The sequence below is a fragment of the Ptychodera flava genome, chromosome 18, assembly GCF_041260155.1.
Source record: "Ptychodera flava strain L36383 chromosome 18, AS_Pfla_20210202, whole genome shotgun sequence".
Classification (NCBI taxonomy): Eukaryota; Metazoa; Hemichordata; class Enteropneusta; family Ptychoderidae; genus Ptychodera; species Ptychodera flava.
The window spans coordinates 7170979-7191950 of NC_091945.1; the positions used below are offsets into that span (position 1 = coordinate 7170979).

Genomic DNA, 20972 nt, shown 5'->3' on the forward strand with positions numbered 1-20972 from the left:
CCAATTTTGACAGTACAGGTAATAAATAGAGTTTTGATTTTATATCACTTGTGGATTCTCCACCATATAACGCGAAGGTGGGTTTACCTGGAAGAAACAATCTCACAATAAGGTAGGAAACAATCACAAGGATATTGATCTTCTGGAGAATTTAGATCCTTTCGTCTTCGAAGACTTGTTTTGTTCAAAAAAGGGAAACTTCAGCTGGGAGGCATTCTTACCGTATAAGGAGAGCAACACTTGGTTGGCTAACCTCAAATGTACCTACCTACAGGGAATACTGGTAACTAGAATGTTGAAATATAATTATTCAAGCTAGGTGAAAAAATTGTAACATTAAACATTAAATTGTTTATTTAGAAAGATAAAATAGAGAGGAATAAAAGACAGGGTAAAAGTACATGAGTAAATGAGACAAACGAAAAAATATGAACACTAAATTTCATGTTAAAAGTTACTTAATGTTGTATAAGTTCGATACTTGATAAACTCTTTCACTATGAAATCCATCTTTTCCTTCATGTTTGCTATGCATAGGTCTATCTCGTGAATAGTTATCTTTACATAATCTGAATGATCAATAAATTTCAAACGATAAACAGACTTTAGAATTTCCAAAACAAGATATTTATCAGAATGTCGTAATTAGAGTCAAAGGAGTCGTACAGAGTTAAGACAGAGTTGACGAGACAGGGTTGACGAGATGTCAAGAGCTCTAGAATATCTGACTATAAAGTAATTTCCTGACGACATTTCAAGAAACTGCTCACAAAGTTCAGATAAATTTGACAAAAGATGACACTTCTCCATAATGCCATAATCCATTTCCTTGTTGCTATCAGGCTAATGCTAACTTAAGTGTATACACTGACTACTTCACTAATAATGAGTTGACATCAGCCTTTCATTTAATTAGATGGAAGCAGCCAGGTAAAATGTAACCCTTTGCAGAAATGCAAAACCTAAAATTATGCAACAGTACTATAAACATTTAAAATCCTTATAAATAGGTTACTTACATTTAAATTCATAAGACTTAAGAAAACGAAGAGGTGAATGAATGCTGCAGATATAACTTTCATACAATCAGTAATTGAAGGTCAACTCATCCCTATTTATAGTGCCGTTTTTCCTATCTCACCATGGAAATATCGAGTAGTCTTCATATATGTTTGTATAGAAAAATGTATGTATATCCACATGGACGCAACAGAAGTCACCCCTGCAAAGGGCCTTCTGTAGTACCTACCACAGAGCAGAGTTACAGGTTTGCGTCAGTGATGACAGTACAAGATGTAAGAGTGCTGTGACTTGGGAGTGTATACAGCTTTGGAAGGTCACAGCTCTATATAGTACTGTAAACACAGGTGTACAGTAAGGTCAGAATGTCATGTTTGTATCAGGACTCATTTTGTATAACAGAGCAAAGGTCAGATTTTCCTGTTTGTATCAGAGCTCGTTTTGTGTAACAATGCACAGCTCTGCATGCAAAGCCACATGTTAGGGTCTGAGATACTTGGAAGTCTTTCATGTATTAATTTACAGCAACACAAACGTTACTTTGCACAGATCTTCAACTTTTTGAAATATCATAAATTTTTAGACATGACATAAACACTTAATACGACACTACTTGTGTAGCTATATTTAAGACCTGTGGCTAAAGCAAAAGATACAGATTCAGTGAGATATACAGATAGGACAGAAACAGGTCTGTGAACACGTTCCGGCTCTTAAATATTCTTGAAATTTTAGGCACCATTTGAGGGGCTATTATATATGCCTTAATTGTTGAGTGAGTGTTGGTAATTTTCCACACTCCTAAAGAGGCCGATTTCTCTGGAGCTATGTACAAATCATTTGCAAGATACAAATTTCCGAGTCATCTGGTAATTTTACAGAATGAAACTTTAAGGTAATTATGCGATATTTGATTCAGTTTTAGCAAACAAAAAGTTCCCGAATCTTAATATTAGACTCAACCTGGTGATTTTCGGAATGACATGACTTGCTTTAATCTCACAGAATATTTTTCATTTACCTTTCAAAAGGCCATAGCTACAGAGGAATAGTTTTTGAAATGTTTTCTGGCATTTGGCGGAAGCAACTGTTGTCATGTATCTTTGGTGAATGAAATCGACAGATGCTATTTTCATGTCTACAAATGTGTCACTTGTCGAGTTATATGGAGATTACGTGGATGCTGTTTCTGCCACTATCAAAATACCAATAGACGTAATGCAGAACTTAGAAACACAATCCGTCAAAGAACGTATTCCAGAGCGTAGCTTTTGGAATGAAGTGCACCTTATTCAAAGGCTTCATAAGGCGTTATTAGTCATAGCACAAAGTAATCTCTTCCTTCCTAAAAGTGCTAAGAATAGCTCCTGTAAAATATAACAATTGCTTGTACAGAATTATCTTGTGGCCGTGAATTTGATCCGACAGGCTTCTGCAGTAGAGTCATTTTTGACATTTTGTGTTCATGCATACACACCATGACAATATCAAAAACTTTCACTAAGTTTGAAAGTCTCGAGCTTAGTCATACAATAAAATGTTTTCATTACTGGCTACATGACCAGGTATTTTTATTGAAATCTGTGTTAACACAGCATGTTCATTAAATGCTGCACAGATTTTCATTGGTACTCACTTAGGGCAGAGTTTGCAATATTTGCTTCGCAAAGCTGAATATTACCAAAGACTGTGGATCACGAATGCCAGGGGTTTGATTCAACGTACAGAGTGCAACAAAATGCATCAATGTCAGGTCATGTAGGGTCGTATGGGTCATGTAAGGTAAACCATAACATACTTGACATTATTCTCATTTACCTAATAATTTTCTTTTGTTTAAAATAAGTTTCTGAAGTAAGCAAAATAATCCCTCAACGGCAAAATTCCAATTACATCTAAGGCACTTTACATAAATGGGTGTATATGCAAAGGGTTGGAACAGCAAAATCTGTATAAAGATTTCGCAATCAATCGTAATGAAGCTGTTGAATAGATTAGCTATTTCTTTCCTTCTTTCTTTTTCCTGTATATCCAATTGTATTCAAGTAAACGGCAAACTAGTAAAGCTAAAGACTATACAAAGAATATGCCTTGATCAATCTTTTTTGAAAGACTGATCCTATGTCTGATTGAAAGTCTTCTTTTCAATATCGAAAAAAAATGGTAAAGGAATACTATGTACAAACATGAGAAATTTTTCAGTTCTGCGGTTAAATGCACATTGTGTTGATTAACATGATCAACTTACTTTGGATAAGATGAGGAATCTGAACTTTAAATGTACAAATTACTCTTTTACTTTTCTTCATGGTGTTAAGCATATTTTCTAAGAGAAAAATCCGGGGACAATGTTTTTTTGTGAAATATGTAACAGTAAGAAATATACAAAACTGAATATACAAAAGGAAAAAGGTCATTTTCAGTAAAAACCTCACATGCTCTGTCTTGAGATGTTCAAAAATTTACAGGTACTAAGAAGAGCCATTTAAATCAGTTGTTGTAGATGTTATAATAACTATTCTAATCTACCACAGGGTATTTTATTACACCTCACGTATTATCAAGGTACTTTGATTGGCTAAGCCTCACTCATGTGATATAGAACAAAAAGTGATAGAACATAGCTTAGGTGATATAGCCCTGTCGCGTGCACTGATATAGCCCGCTACCACGTTCTGGAATACCGCGTGCCCTTTCCGCGCGTACCACATCATCGCGTACATTAAATTTGCTTGGTATTTTCTGTAAAGCAGTGGCTTTTGAAAAGTTACAAGAAATTAGCTCGACCTGAAGTACACGACGACATTAGTACATTAAACGAGAAAAGCTTGAACAACACTGTCTTTGTTTTTAGACGTTAATTTAAGTTAACCTTCGACTTCATGTAGCATTGCGATCGAGCAACAAATAGAACGTTTCACTGTGGCGAGTCTCGATCGGTACTTGACCGCATTCCAAGCAAAGTTTCGAAAACAAAAGTGTATGTTCGGTGTAATAAAATTAATAACACACGCTAGCACGGGCAAGATCACGATATGTTGTCTGCCCTCGGGCTGGTGCTCATGACAGTAATATTGATGATACCCTCGCCTTCGGCTCGGGCATCATCAATATTACCGTCATGAGCACCATCCCTTGGGCGGGCAACAAATCGTGATCATGCCCTAGCTGGCGTGTGTTATTATTTTACTATATACCCTCTGTGATTGTAACACCACAGACGATAATGCACATAGCCATGTGAAAACATATATTTTAATGGGCTGTTCAGACAGGTGTATTCCATGTTTTGACATCAAAGGAAAGCGGCGCTTGGCAGATTTTCTTTCTAATGTAACGCATGATGACTTTTCTTGGCCGATTTGAGTTGTAACGTATGCGGCACTACTCGAGGATACCTATCTTAGCCCCTGAGGGCGCAGTAAAGTCGTTCCCAGAACCACTCTTGTTGGTCTTCCTTGGTGTAGTCACACAGGGCAATATGTCTGAGCATAGGAGGCAATGTACACTGTTTGTAGATGACAGGAATCACATGTTTGGCCCTTGCACCTGTCAAAGAAAATGAATCGAAGACTATCACAAACTTTCAATGCCTTTATAAACAACAGTTAAAGTGATAAAGTCGCCATCTTTTTGAAGGCTTTCTGTTAATTTGTTTCATGTATGAAGTTATTTATTTTGTTCTACTTACAGAGACGTATAATCCAATACGTATCCACATAAAACGTAAGAAATGATTCCCTGATGTTCCATAAATTATGCCACGGAAGCATTCGTTGTTATATCTACAAGCTTGGGAAAGTAGAGATTTGAGACAGACAATTTATCACGTTTCAGTGAGCAGAACTACATAAATAGCTTCACAAATGAAACAGAAATAACCAAAACGATTTTTGAAATGGCGCTTTTGTCCCTTTAAATCAAAACCTATGCGAGTATGAGCTGGACATACTACCTTGGTTTGGACTCACATAAGGTCAAAGGTCAAATTTTGCAAGGTCAGATGCCAGACTTTTCACACGGTAATTCATGCTGATTCACCCAGTATGAAGGAAATTGCTTACTCTGTCTAAGGTCAAATTTCCTCAAGTCAGACTTTTAAGATAAAAGATCACATCTCATTTTCAGTTGGATGGCAAAAGACCAGTACTTTGGCTTCGAAGTCTAAAAGGTCTGAGGTTAAAATTTGCCAGCCTGGATGTGAAGTAGAGAATCAAAATCTAGGTAGTACACGCCTCGAAAGTGTAAGTGAAAGACTTAAACATTTGCTCAAACTTTCCTCAATGTAACTTTTAACCATCAACATTAAAATCAGGGGTCGCCACGCAAATTTGAACTACCTGACATTTTCCGGTATTTGGAATTCAAAATGGAAGCCATCCCTGTGTTAACTCTATATAGGAATTTTAATTTTTTTATTTTTGAAACCAAGCCGGTGAAAAGTTTGTTTATTCTACAAGTTACAAAATGAGCCCCGACAAGTGGTAGATCAGAAAGGAATTGTAAGAACATGAGAGTCTGAATATCTGTCCCGAGGCGCAATCTACATTTTTTGTTCCAGAAAGCTTACCTGGACAATACGAAAGAGCTATCTTGGCTTGAAAGTCACATTCTTCACTTTCTATAAATTCTGGAGATAGTATTACAACCGTTTTTTTGCACCTGGAATGTTAGAAAGTAGATTTTATAAACTTGCAATGTCGTACCTTTACTGCTTTCACTATAGTGTAAGAGAAAATGAATCATGCATAGAGCATTCTCTCTCGTTTTGGCAACAACGAAATTGATCGAGAACAGTGGGATCAGTTCTGGTCTGATCAAACAAACTATACTTTCAGCATTTGCCTGTTGTACGCAAGTGATAAGCAGGGGTCTGAATGTCGAATTTGACAATTGCTTGGTGGAAAGAAGAAATTACTAACCATTATTGTTAACATATGTCATATATTGGACTCTGTAAATGACTGGTAATGACACATGTTTAATGACGATACCATTTCCAAAATTGACTCACCTGTTCGTAATGAGCTCTGCCTCAGCTGTCACTTTTGGACAGCCTGGTACTAGATCTCTAAACTCCACACACAACTTCAAGTTGTACGGAGGTTTTTCCAATACGCTCATCATGGTATGTACGATACTACTGTCTGCTTCACAAAAACACACATATGCATCAAAGGTTTCAATTGGCCCTGAGGAAAAGACAGTTATGATAATCATCAAAGATATATAAATTTATTATTGTTTTTTCATTTAAAAGCTAGAGTTGTCCTTTCATTTTTCATAAGATGTAGTTTCCCTCCAGAAAACGTTTCAATGAGGCACCAAGAAATATACTGTCCATTCAATTCAATTCAATTCAATAGAACTTTATTTATCCCAAACACGGGCAATTAAAAAGCGTGGCTCAAATACAACATCAAAAATATATAATACAAATTTACAAAATGGTAGGAGACGCAGGACTATACAAAAACAGTTTAGGAATCATTTAAAAGCCGCACAGCGGTTGGAATGAATGACAACTTGCGCCGGTTTGACCTGCAAGCCGGGTATCTAAAACGCCGACCAGAGGGAAGTGTGTCGAACTCTGCTGATAAAATGTGATCACTAGACAAAAGAATTGAGCGGGCTTTCCTGAGTACTTGCTGATTATGAAACGTAGAAAGACTTCTCTGGGGTATACCAATTAGTTTTGAGCTAAGTGAAACAATTCTATCAAATGAAGTTTTGTTTTTAACAGACAGATTTTGATACCAACAAACGAATGAAAATGAGATAACGCTTTCAATGTAAGATTTATAAAAAAGAGATAAAATTTGTTTATCAACCATGAATGAACGCAGTTTCCTTAAAAAGTACAATCTTTGCTGCCCCTTCTTCAGTATAGCATCGGTGTTATGATCCCATTTCAATTTGTTGTCAAATATTGAACCAATGTATGTATACTTCGAAACAATCTCGACTTCTAGATCGTGAACAATGGACGTAGGAGGGTTGCGTTCTTGCCTCCTAAAATCAATTATCATTTCCTTAGTTTTCTTAACATTTAAGTTTAGATACGAATTATCACACCACTCAACAAACTCACTAAGAGCGGGACCATGATGACATTCTGATCCCTGTAGAAGTGTAAGCAGATCACTATCGTCAGCAAACTTAACAAGATGGCTACCTTCATGTGTACTTCTACAATCGTCAGTATAAAGGATGTACAACAGAGGAGACAGAACGCACCCTGAGGAGAACCTGTATTTGTTTGAATGATACTTGACAAAATACCATTGACAAACACCCTTTGTGATCTATTTGTAAGAAAGTCAATAATCCAAAGTACAAGTTGATTGCTAAAATTAAATTTTAAGAGTTTTTCTGCAAGGATGTGGGGTTGGATTGTGTTGAAAGCACTGGAGAAATCTGCGAAAAGGATTCTTGCATGAGCACCTGTTTTTTCTAAGTGTTTGTACAGTGTATTGAGAATGAAAAGCTTAGCATCTTCAACACCTTTTCCCGGTTTATATGCAAATTGTAGGGGGTCTAGTTTGTTGCCAACCTTTGTCAGAATAATGGACTTAATTATTTTCTCAAATGTTCTCATTACCAGGGAAGTAAGAGCAACAGGTCGAAAATCATTGGGTTCTTTAGGGCTAGCTTTCTTTGGGACTGGTACTACTATAGAATTTTTCCAAATGGCAGGAATACTAACTGTATCAAGAGAAACTTGGAAAAGGTGTTGTAAGACTACTCTAAGCTGATCAGCACAGAACTTCAGGGTGCGACCACAAATACAATCAGGACCTGGACTTTTGTTCACATTTAATGATTTTAAAGTTTTAGCTACTTTCTCTGTCTCAATAGACATCCCTAACTCAGGAGATTATGACTGTTTTAGATTTGAGATTTGAGATGAAAATTCCTCTCTGTTTCAAAACGAGTGAAGAATGTGTTTAGGACCTTTGGCAGCGCCGCTGAGTCTAAGTTATTTAGTGTAACTTTTGACTCTGAAGGAGTAACCTTATTTACTGCTGCCATATGCTTGATACCTTGCCAAGTAGATCGAAAGTTACCAGAAAGAAACTTTGATTGAATTTTATTTTTATAATCTAACTTTGCCTGCCTAATCGCTCTCTTGACTTCTTTGTTTATCAACTGCTTCTCGCCTGATGTACCCTGAAAAAAGATTCTCTTCTTCTGGTTGAGAATATACTTTAATTTTTTGGTCACCCATGGCTTGTTATTGGGGAAAATTTTGACATTTTTCGTAGGAATAACAGAATCCGCACAAAATGAAATATAGGAAGAAATGACATCGGCAAGTTGATTAAAATCGATACAAGAATGATAAAACATCTCCCAGTCAGTACATTCGAAACACGCCTGTAAGCTAGAAATACTGTCTACTGACCAGTTCTTCACAGTTTTTGTTACTCTACGAATCCGCTTAATGACTGGTTTATAGATAGGGGCAAGCATTACAACATTGTGATCTGAAGATCCAAGAGAGGGCAACGCAAAAGATTTGTATGCGTCAGGAACTGTACCATAACACCTATCAAGTATTTTATCAAAACGAGTAGGACACGAAACATATTGGTGGATATTTTTTGCACTCTTACTAAAGTCACAATGATTGAAGTCACCAAGTACAAACTTCGGAGCATCCGGGGCAAGTGATTCCAATTTCTGTAAATTATTTGATATGTGTTCAGCTGCTGTAGAAACATTCGCTCGTGGGTGTACGTAGACTAAAGTGAAAAACAATTGTAGTTTTTGTAATCATATATAGGTTGCATTTAGACGCTGAGCATACCACTTTTCATTCTGTATAATGTAGGGACAGGTAAAGCAACAATCGCTGTAAATCTTCAAAATATCTTAATTTTACAAAAACAAAATACTCTTTCTCACAATCCACCCTTTAGTATGGAAAATACAAATTAATTGTCTTTCAAACACAATTGATGGCGTACTGCAATATTGCATATCATTCTTGACAAATGCGTTCTACTCCAAAAGTAAATTAAACACAATTACATTGGACTTTACACAGATATAGGTTGCATTTAGACGCTGAACATAATTTAACATGACTTTGGGTGTAGAACGATAAAAGTATAGAAAACACAAAAATTGTGGCTGATATAACCATCAGGAAAAGTAACAGCAGAGACTTATGTAACGAGCACCGAACACAAATATTTCCGTACTTTTAAAAGAAATGAGGCTATACATGCACACTTGCTTATTACAGCTTTTAGGTAGTAATTTTCAATTTGTGTTTGCATACTAGCAGAATGCAACGACAGCTTTCAGGGGAATACATTTCAAAATCAGTGTTTGCAAAACAAAGTGATTTTGATCTCTGGTTGTTCAGTTTCATATCTTGAATGTACACAAATTACAGCAGATGGCCCTAAAAGGCATATGATTACAAAAACTACTGGAATGAAATTCCTTAGCATTTCAACAATAAGAAGAAAATTCTAGGTTCGATACAACTCACAGTGTGCCAAAAAGGCTAAATATTTTCTGACATCAACGTCTTCTATCGCGTTCTTTACAAACTCTCACAGACAAGCTGTTACTTATGCTTATTCATGCAAGAAATCATCACAAAGTGAGTACTGATCTATCATAGCCATTTGCTTAGAATGAGAAATCTTAGTGTATTTATTAAGAGCCAAACACCTGCAAAGTGTTACCGAGGACACCAACATTGTAGTCATCTGAACATTTTTTAAGCACATCAAAGCAATCGCATTATTATCGAAATATTTTTTTCTGGTTTAAAATTGAGTTACGTACATTACAAGACTTAGCCCAAAATATTCTGGAAGGGGGAATTGAAGGGAAAAAGTTGGAAGTTGGAACATGTGGGAGGGAGAGAGATAAAAGACATTGCAACGTTTGACCTGTCTAGTGCACGGAAACAAAAAATACTGTGTTTCAGTTAATGAAACTCACCACTTGCACGATCTCCTCTAGTTATACCACGAAGTTCATCTGTAACTCGTTGAACTGGATAGTCCTGCTGGGAAGGGGAGACTTCATTCACCTGCAATGGGGATCCTTCCCTCTCTCTCCGTTTCCACAAAGTGTAATCCCCATCTATCATTAAAGAAAAAACGTAAAAACAGTGACCTTTGCAAGACTACGCAGTTTACGTTAAATCCAAATATATTCATTTAAAAATGGCGGTACTGAAAAACTAAAGCTTCTTGACGTGACATTAAATCATCAAATGGGAGGTGCAATGTCCTGTCCAATACAGAAAAGGACACTTTTCTGTACGATGAAGTGTAAAATACAACTTCATTTCATAGTTGATAATGTGGGCGCTATGCATCATATAATAGCGAGACTGAAATTGTAGCAACTGATACATTACGGGACTTTTTAAGATGTTGTTCCATAAGGTCTAAGTAACATGAATAGAGTTTGAAGAATGATTTGCACAGTCCATGTGTGGTATAGTTGTAAGTGCTTGACAGCCCGAAGCATTCTTCTGGTGAAGCATTCCTCTATAGCTAGCCACATGAGCAGGAAACTAAACATCGTTTACTGAAAAGTCTTATTAGGACAACAGCGAAATTTACAATGTCCATTCATAGGTGACGCCCTGTGCTGGGATAATATATCATCAAATTGTTGATATCTGCTTTTATAGCTATTGATTCAGTGTTTGGTTCGTAATCAAACTAATTAGAAATTGTATTATAACTTTGTCAACTCCAATGATTTTTGTGACATAACCCCTGATTATTACCGATAAAATATCCGATTGTCAAGCATTGCTGCCCCACAGCGAGCATAACAGTAAAGGGATTTTGTTTGTAAACGAATAAAGGAAAAGGACGAAATTATGGGGCAAACTATGTGATACATAAAACGATAAATCTTGATAAATGTACAACAATATCGATAATATGCCTGACTGTCCTCCCGGATTAACTTGTCGTCTGCTCTGTATGGCTCGCGCTCAGCACAGCATACACGTACGATACACTGCAGTGAGCGATTCTATGTTGTTTACAACATGGTTCGCTTCATTGATGTAGGTGAAACAGCACTCAGGACGCTTGCAAACTCCTAGATGATGCTTGGTTTTGACACACGGCACATTAAGTATGTCAATGGCAATGTCAAGGAGGCAAGCGTGAAAAACTACTCAAACCAGCTATCAACGGGCCAACAACGGCAGTGACCTCACCCTGTAGCGTCCACGGAAATGACTCCGGGGACATTCAAAGTCTCAGTCTAAGGTCAGCTATGACCAACAATCATGACGACCGTGGGTTTACCGTTGATCTAACATCTCGGCTACCCATTTCTGATGCATCGGTTGTAAATCGGCGACAACTTTCACCATCGGTTTCTTCAAGTTCCCGACAAATCCTCTCTAGTATGTTTTTACCTTTCAAGCATCCGTTTAAAGTAAAGTTTTCTCTTTCATCTGAACATAATAGCTCTTCTCGAGAAGTCGTCGAAAAGTAACGCAATTATTAATTATAAACATTTGAATGATATTGCCGAATTCTGCTTATGTTGTTTGTAATTGATTGTTGTACTACAAACGACATATACAGATCGTATCAGCTGATACCATGCAATTCGTTGCAACAGTTGATGTCAATGAATAAACATTCAATTTTCTTTAGAAAGCCTTCAGTTATTACAGGGGCAGGCCAGGAATTCCGTGCGCACCTGTACTGGAAATGTGACCCACCCCTAACCACTTGTCTAAAATGTGACCTCCCCCTCAATCGACATTCAAAAACTTGTTCCTCCCCCAATCACTGCAGTATTGTCCCCAGGAATAACTGAACAAGTATCAGCCAGTTTACATAACAATTGGTTTAATTGTTATGTAAGTTAGGGACAGAAATTGCAGGGCGGAGGGCAGGCGTTTTGGGAGGGATCGCATTTTATCACGCAAGCATTTTTGAAGGATCATACATTTACGGGAGAATCACCATGTTATGCGCAAATAAAAGAAGGCAAGATGTGGCTGATATAGTGCTTCACCCAAAAAGATCAAATCATAATATATGGGACTTAATCAGGCAAACTATTGACAATTTCCCGCTGCAAAACAAAGTATATTTGTACATTTATATATTTTTGATAATATATGTAAATGCACTTTGTTTGAAGTGGGAAGTAAACGTGCATATACTGTATGTACAAGAAATAGGAATTTGGATTTTTTCTAAAAGTGACCTACTACCAATACCCAAATGCCCCCGGCCCACCCCAACCTGTTATCACTGAAGGCTCCCTTATGCCTGCCATTTCACGTTTTCAGCTTTTTTATGATATGATATTTAAAGTTGATGTTTCAAGTTCGATATGGACGGTAAGGATGCAATTTTTCGTTCAAAAACACATTCGGTTTTATTTCCAAATCGAACCACAGGCGGCCCAAACACTATTAATAAGCTTATTATTGAGTTTTTCTCAGTTTTCTCTATCAGTTCCTCTCCTTTTCTTCATGCTCTGACTGATCGTAGTAAATAAAAATAAATTACTTTATAGCCTAACTTAGCCTCTTGACTCTTTGTTTATTTTCACCCCATTACAAGGACGTTTATCTCTCATATACACACATCTTGTAATTAATTAGTCAACATGACTAATTATGCTAATCCGTGGACTTATAAGGGATTGTATGGGTTAGTCAATATCGCGAAAGATAGAAAAGGCTCCTTTTTTATTTACATCTCTATCTTTGCAATGTTGACCAACCCTTGATAAGTCCACGGATTAGCATAATTAGTTGTGTTGACTAATAAATTACAAGATGTGTATATGAGAGATAAGCGTCCTTGTAATGGGGTGTAAAATAAAAAAAGAGTCAAGAGGCTATAGGTTAGGCTATATAGTCATTTATTTTATTTACTACGATCAGTCAAAGCATGAAGAAAAGGAGAGGGACTGATAGAGAAAACTGAGAAAAACTCAATAATAAGCTCATTAATAGTGTTTGGGCCGCCTGTGATCGAACCATGAATGTACCGCTCATTTTTTGTGTGTTATAGACGTTCGTATACAGTGCAGTGTATTGAGTGTGTGTAAATGTCTATAGTATACAGATTCGGGGCTGATCACGCCAAACGATGTTCTCGGCTTCCTTTTGGGGGCAAAAGTTTAAATCCTTGTCATCAGTCTTGTCATCAGAAACCAGGGTATTCAAAAATATAGAGATAACATGGCACTTTACCTTTTTATCATATATCTTTTCGAATGATCAAGTGAATAGACGAATCATAGATGACAACTAAACGTAATTTTCGCAGATTAACAGGACAAGTATAATATATAATATATAATATATATATTATATTCTATATATATATATATATATATATATATATATATATATATATATATATATATGTAGAGTAATACAAATGTTCTTTATTCATTACCTACGGGTAGAGATATACTTGAATGTACATTGTAGATTAGTGAAAGCATTCAGTACAACTAATGTGGCCAAATATAAATGTGTGTCTTTCCCGTTACCTTACATACCCCTTTGTCAATTTACTGACCGTAAACCTTTTGCGTCGCAAAGCCAAGCATGATCTTGCAGAAGTTTACAGTTTTTTAATGGTCACATCAAAATTAAAAAAAAATAAAAAAGTTCCCGACCTAAATACACGTTCCTTATTTACTTGAGGGCATGTTAAAGGAAACATAAATATTTGTTCGCCTTATCAGGAGTCATTTAAACAAAACTATCGACCTCTTTTCTTAAGGTCCATGACAAGACTGGCTTGTCTTTAAAGAAATGAAATGTTCTGTGTAAAATTTCAGAACGGTACAACTGTCACATGTGAAATATTACTACGGAAATAAACTGAACATTTCAGGCTAAACATTCATCTTAAGCCAGTCATTTCTGCATGCATGATATATGTGCACCGTGTTCTTGACTACATTTGCGCTTGTACACAAAATACTTAAATGCACCACATATAACATATGTATACCATGGCCATTAAACTGTTGATTTCATGATGTCGGAAATTCATCGGTCGTTAGTTCAACTAGTTTCCCACTAATAATCTGATTTCGGGGAGCATCAAGCTATCCGGATAAGAGACCTTGGCAAGCGGAGATGTCAGAAATCATGTTTGTCCAAAAGCAAAACCAGCTCTACCAAATAATGTAAATGAGAGTTTGTGATCGGCACCCTATGGTCCAGATTGAGATTACATTGCCGTGCATAACTTTGGTTTATTTATGACTTTCTTGTTCCGACAACTTATTTGTCTCATTAACTCAATAACAAAGGAAAAAAACTGGTGTCATTGTAATACGAAGACTACAGACTGTAGATCAGAACTGAATTATCCTGTCTACATTTTCCTCTTTATCAAAGTGTATCATTAGCTGTATAAAGTCAGTGCAGCTTACTTCAATTCCCCAAAACACACTCTCTGCATGAAACACACGTTTGCTAACGCTAACAGCAGTGATCCCATAAAAAGATTTGGTTTCAATAAGCTATTTATTAAGTAGAAGCTTTAATGTATGTAAGTGGTATTTTTTGTTTAAATATAGAACACAGGGTGCGAGTTGTAAACTTTCATCTACATCCCTTTGCAGGGTTAGTTCCGTCTTTATACAACTAGAAATTCTGACTGCATCGAGTAGGTTTAATCAACGGTTCTGTGGCCACGGCTGTATGTGTAAATGCACATGTATACACTTGTCGAGGGGAAGTAAAAGCCAGTTGTCATAAACATCAATCAATTCAAGCACAAAGTAATAAAATCTCTTACTTAGGGGTGCAGGAAAAATATCGTGATTTGCAAGCATTGTTTACATATGGTCCCGCGACAATCACTTTACAAAACCTTTCAAGTTTTTTCCATTCCCCGTAAAAACGCTGCGGTGTTTCCGGTCGCACTTAGAACCAACGTTTGACATTGTAATTAAATTTTAAAATGTTTCTCGGATTTCTTGTGCATTCGCTAGTTTTTAATTTGTTATTTACTGTTTGTCTGTTACAGGTGTTTGAATGGGGATCAATGACCTGCCGAAAAATTGTCATGGCCATAGAAAACGATCTAGATTGCAGGCACACCATTGTCAAGAGTGACTAAAACAGATGTTAATCTTTCGGAATTTAAGCGGAAGCATTGCAGCGTCAGGGAAAGGAGAAAACGGTTTCGCAAGGTTATGCAAATTAAGTATCACATGATCGTTATCGTACAATGATTACACAATGCAATCACCGCATTTTTTCAATTTCTAGGCTCTCAGAAAATAAGCTCAGTGTTTGTGCAGAGAATTCATTTTTTGAGTGCCCAATACTTGTCCTGGAACTTTTAGTTTAATGTAAAATTTACGTGACTGACAATACTTCGTGATTGAAGTATAGCCAACTTTATACGTCTTATGAAATATGCATTTGTGAAGACTAAGACAGCTGGGCAAATAATGTATCGTGATGAGAAGGACATTCAGGTTACAAAGTATAAAGGATGATAAAAACGGCACGACATTTTGCACGAAGGACGTACGGCTTGATAGTAAGTGTTCAAAAGTTGTTTATCAGTTGTTAACCACGAAGACTAGATTATAAATGTATCTAAGCAGGGGAGTACAGTGCTCAATGTTGGATCGCTGAGCAATATCAAAAGAAAGAGGAGAACACATCGTTTCCTGGTCCTTATCACTCTGTTTCATATATATATATATATATATATATATATATATATATATATATATATATATATATATATATATATATATATATATATATATATATATATATATATATATATATATATAACCGTACTCTCTGTGCCCAAGTTCAGAGGTTGCCATAAAGCCATTATGGTGATTACCGGGAGAGCACATTGTATACATTTTGTGTATTTCGCTCACTGCTTTAATAGTAGTTAGAGCACTCTGAGATTGTTGGGCAGCCTCTTGCGTTATATAAGAGGCCTTCACTGTTGGCACTATGCTTCGCTCATGGTACGTATTGCCGTTAGAGCACTCTGGTGAGTCCATATTTTCAATCCTCAACAATGTGTAACCGTACTCTCTGTGCCCAAGTTCAGAGGTTGCCATAAAGCCATTATGGTGATAACCGGGAGGGCACATTGTATACATTTTGTGTATATATATATATTTGGCAGTTTTTTGTCTATAGTAGTAAATCGGAAGATGTTCCTGGCTAAGACGTTTCGCCCAGTCTTGGCTGGACTGCTTCAGTAGGCCCTGTCCATTTCATTACTCTGCTATCCTGTCATGTGATGTCACATGGTCCAAATGACTAACACGAGAAACATTCTGGATAAAAAAACTAAACACCCATGGGAATAATGGTATCAACCGAAGACAATAGACCATTTGGACCATGTGACATCACATGACAGGATAGCAGAGTAATGAAATGGACAGGGCCTACCGAAGCAGCCCAGCCAAGACTGGGCGAAACGTCTTGGCCAGGAACATCATATATATATATATATATATAATATATATATATATATATATATATATATATATATATATATATATATATATATATATATATATATATATATATATATATATATATATATTTATATTTGAAAGATATGTTCTTTTAATTCTTTAATATACATGTGCTAAGTAATACAGACGAACATACAAACGACAGACAAACGTATTTTTGTAATATTGAGGACAATAGAATTCTTTATGACAAGGGGCCAGCGTTGGTGAAGGGTTAGATAAGTAATAAACTTCGATGTTTACATATTTGTAAGGACTGACTATGAACAAATCAAATCAATTGTGCATTGCAGCGTGGTGGTAAACAGACATCCATGATCCCAGGTACATCCATGTAAAATACACTCGATCAATAGTTTGTTGTCACCCTACTACCCGCTTCTGCCAAAAAGTACTCGTATACTCAAAACATGGATCGCTATAAGCAAAACAATCTTTTGTACAGAATAAAATCAGCGTAGGCGTTGAAACATACTGCAAGTCCTCTTACCTCGGAAATGTGTTCAATACAGTTTGCAATTATTTCTGACGCTTACCTAATAGATTTTTTATCTCACAGATAACATCCTGGCGGTCTAAATACTCCAGTACATCAATTAATTTTCCAACCGTACTACTCTCTTTCGTACCCCAGTCGCGCAGGAAGCAGCCCATCGGGTCCTGGTCTCTTTCCCAGTTCAATATGGTAATGTATTCATACTCCAATACATCGGCTACAACTCTCCAATCCCTGCCTCTCAAATTTACGTTGAGGTATCTGGAAAGAATATTCCTGGTTCGCTGCCGTAGATGTCGCGCAGGAAGATCTCTGTAGCAGGAAACTTCACAGGAAACTTCACACATTTCCCAGTCGTCCGACTCAGCCATTTTTGACTGTAGGAGGTAAATAAACAGCAGAAATCACACAGATCGACCTCTTCCAGCTCAATCTGGTTGCACCGTAGAGCGTCCTTCCAGCGAAGTAAACACCGACTGTAGCCTTAATGCTCAATGTCAAAACACACCAACACTACTGCAGTCACAGCTGATTTAGAGAGGTGTGTTTGCGCCCTCTTGTATATTAAATCTTAAGAAGACAATTTTTTATCGTGTTTACGTTGAGCACTCGGGGCCTGAAATGAAGGCAACTATGTGTCGTTCAGTCAGACTTCTCCCTAAACAGGAAGAATCTTTGAAGATCTTTCACAGAAATCCCCGAAGTTTTCCCTTTGGATGACATGACGTATGTTTGGCCTATGTTTGTCTGAGGTTTAACCGTAGTGGCAAGAATGACGTATTGTAAATAGGTCGATTATTTTATGGTTGGCCATAAATTTGGTTTAAAGACAGCAGTTAAAATACCACCCCAGTACTTCTGCGCAACTATGAAGCGTTTGAAGGGCGATTGTTTTTTGTCGCTCTGTCAAGTATGTGCCCCTACCTACTAGCTCAAAAAATTATTACCCTCTTTGAAGGTGATAAACGTTTCGTGACATCTACTACAGCTAGAGTCAATTTTTGTTTCTCCTTCTCTTTTTTTCTGTAATTTGATTGCATAAATCTTTATTTATGCAATTATCGGTTGTTAACGGGAAAGCGGCTGTCATTTACATGCTCCTTCAAAAACTTCAATACGTTGAAAAACACAAGAATAGGGAGGCTACGGATAAACAAACCGTATGCTAGTAAAGTGTGCAAAAAACATGGTCATAGAGGAGTAAGTTAACATGACTACAGAGCAAGTATTTGTAGCGAAAATACCAATTTTAGCTAGCTGAAATCACGAAGCCTAAGAATCAAAGCGGCTAAAATTACCTGGTACATTGAAAGACAAACTTTGGTAAAGTGCAAGATCGGGGACATGCAATACACCATTTGCGCAATTGTATAAAAATACCCTATCAAAGTAAGGCTGCATTCACAAATACTGTCAGTACAGGGGACATTTGAAATGTTTGCACAAGGTATACGGGCAGGATCTGATTTTCAGATGAAAAGGATTTCACGACTTTCGTTTCGAAAATCTAAAATATTATGAACGCCATTGAATTTGTATTACAAAAACAACAAATAGCACTCGTAACAGGGGACAGAAGCTGTCATTGTCGATCGTTTGTTTTCAATATTTTCATTACGTGTACCAAATACAGCGTCATACTATCTCCCTAAAGCATGCTGAAACACACAACATTCAATGTGTCAACAGAACCTGTACATGTATTATTGTCGATGATTTAACTAGAGTCAAGACTGAATTCACTTGTCAACGATACAAAGATATACAGAGGCTGTATTCGCAGGCTGAACAATGGACAATTCAACAAGCTATAGGAAGTGGAACAACGAACTTTTGATATACTGAAGAAATATACTGCTAAAATTATCAAAGCTAACAAAGCTACTGATCATGTATATACTAACATTAATCATTACAGAATAACATTATCTCTTTTACATTATCTCAGTATATAAGTGATTGAAATTCGAGATTTTTGCTAGCAAATTTCTATCGAACCCCAATTCAACCGCTGCCACCAATGTTACATCCGCAACACAATGTCGGTTAAAATGTGGCTATATAATATTTTTAAGGTAAAGCACTAGGTTTTATATCTTCACTGAAATTAAGCAAGCTCAATACACCTTGAAAAAAGTCACACTCCAGAATTAGGACTCACAGTTAATATTATACTGGTCAATGCGACAATTTCTACAGCTAGCATGTAAAATAACATTATATTGACGCCAACCTGTTGGTCTTTACTTCTGCTGCCGGAAATGTTTCTCTTAGGAAGACCCAGATTCGTCGAACTAACCATCGAGTTGTGTTGAACAGCAACACTTGGTAACAGCTCTAATCTCTTCTTGAGAAGAAAATCAAGTCTGTTTTGGTTTTTTTTGATGACTCAAAATAATATTTTCCCCTTGTTTGTTAACACATTTCGAGAATTGAAACAGCCTTTTTCTTTAAAATAATGGAGTGTCAACCTCGAAGGTATATGCACAGACAAATAGAGAGACAGACTGGCAATGGGTATTGTTCAAGGTGTGAAGCGGTTACGTAAGCCCTTCATGTACACCTCGCCTAAGGTCGCTCTCGCCTCTCTTTTCCGAAGAGTGCCGACCATGGAACCTTCGGTAGTTTCCGGATTTACGCCAATTTTTTAAGCGAAAGTATGTTCGGCAAAGTTTGCGTTGTTGTTGTCGTGTGGCGCTGAGCGGAATTGGTGTGCTTGCAAAAACGTGAAAGTTTGGAGCTTCGGGAAAGTGAGTTTTACCATTTTAAAAATTCCTCTCACATTTTTATGAATATATAATGAGAGTGTTTGAACCAAATTTGAATGTCTTTTATCGATTACTTTTGGTTTTATTCAATGGTTTACAGTCAATCATATCGTCTTTTACAAGTTGGTCATGGAAGGTCGAGTTTATGAAACTGCTGGCGTATTATGTTTCGATTGGCGTGAAGCAGTGTTTCTGCCCGGGATCTCACAAAGTAAGTATGGTTGCTACGCGACTGGCAGCACGATGCCGCCTCGTCGTACTTTTCGCATAATCTCGTGCAATTATCAACCGCGAACAAAGTCTCCAAAAGTGAAGCTCATTTTAATATGAAAAGGCCCTAATCTACCGAGACGACCATGAAACAAAAGGCATGCCGCGTTGCTAGTCTGTCTTTCTATTTGTCTGTGGTATATGCGGTGAAGGAATGGCTGTTTGTCCCTTTGTTACATTATATTCTATTTACACTATTCTGCCTTCCAGGTTCTTCGTTATTCCCTGGTTTTCGGTATATGTATATGATTGTTTTCGGGATATCATCTCGGCCCCTGGTTCCAATACCATTTTACCGAATTAACGTGCACATGAAAATCATAATGCCGGGTTTCTATGTCAAGTAAGTACCTCTACTAATCGAGCTGAACTGTAAATAAACGAGCTAGCGGCTGCTTTAGCCCAAGTCGGAAAACGGAAAGGTAGTCGGCGGACCATGGGTATGATTGCCTCTTCCTTCGTAACAGTATTCAAGATTTCTCTAACAATTATTACAATGGAAAATTACCTCGTAACAGTGAATGTGATCCGACAGGTCTCAACAGTGGAGTCATTTGTGACATTTTTGTCCATGCATACACACCATGACAATATTTAAAAAACTTTAATACTGAGAGACTGTCTCCATTTTCTATACATCACATTTTTCATTACCACCTATATGACCACATATCCTTGTATATTTATCGAAATCTGTGTTAACAGTTGTCATTGAAACTCCCTTTAAAAACAAAGTCTGTAATATTTCCTTCAAAAAGCTTAATATTACTGTAGATTCTAGATCAGGAATGCCAGGGTCTTTGATTTAACATACTGGGTACCACCATAATACATCAATATCAGGTCTTGTAAGGTCGTATAGGTCATGTTTGTAAACCATATATACTCGACAGTACTCG

General features: G+C 36.9%; 1 protein-coding gene across 1 annotated transcript; it reads right to left on the reverse strand.

Annotated features, from left to right (window-relative positions):
• Positions 1 to 333: 333 nt before the first annotated feature.
• On the reverse strand, positions 334 to 17784 carry LOC139116750 (myeloid differentiation primary response protein MyD88-like). The gene is made up of 5 exons (XM_070679382.1): positions 17076 to 17784; positions 9985 to 10128; positions 6035 to 6212; positions 5591 to 5682; positions 334 to 4569 (listed from the first exon to the last, which is right to left on the reverse strand). The coding sequence occupies exons 1-5, from the start codon at positions 17404 to 17406 to the stop codon at positions 4424 to 4426; spliced, it is 891 nt and encodes a 296-aa protein (XP_070535483.1). The 5' UTR covers positions 17407 to 17784; the 3' UTR covers positions 334 to 4423.
• Between the last annotated feature and the right edge of the window lie 3188 nt (positions 17785 to 20972).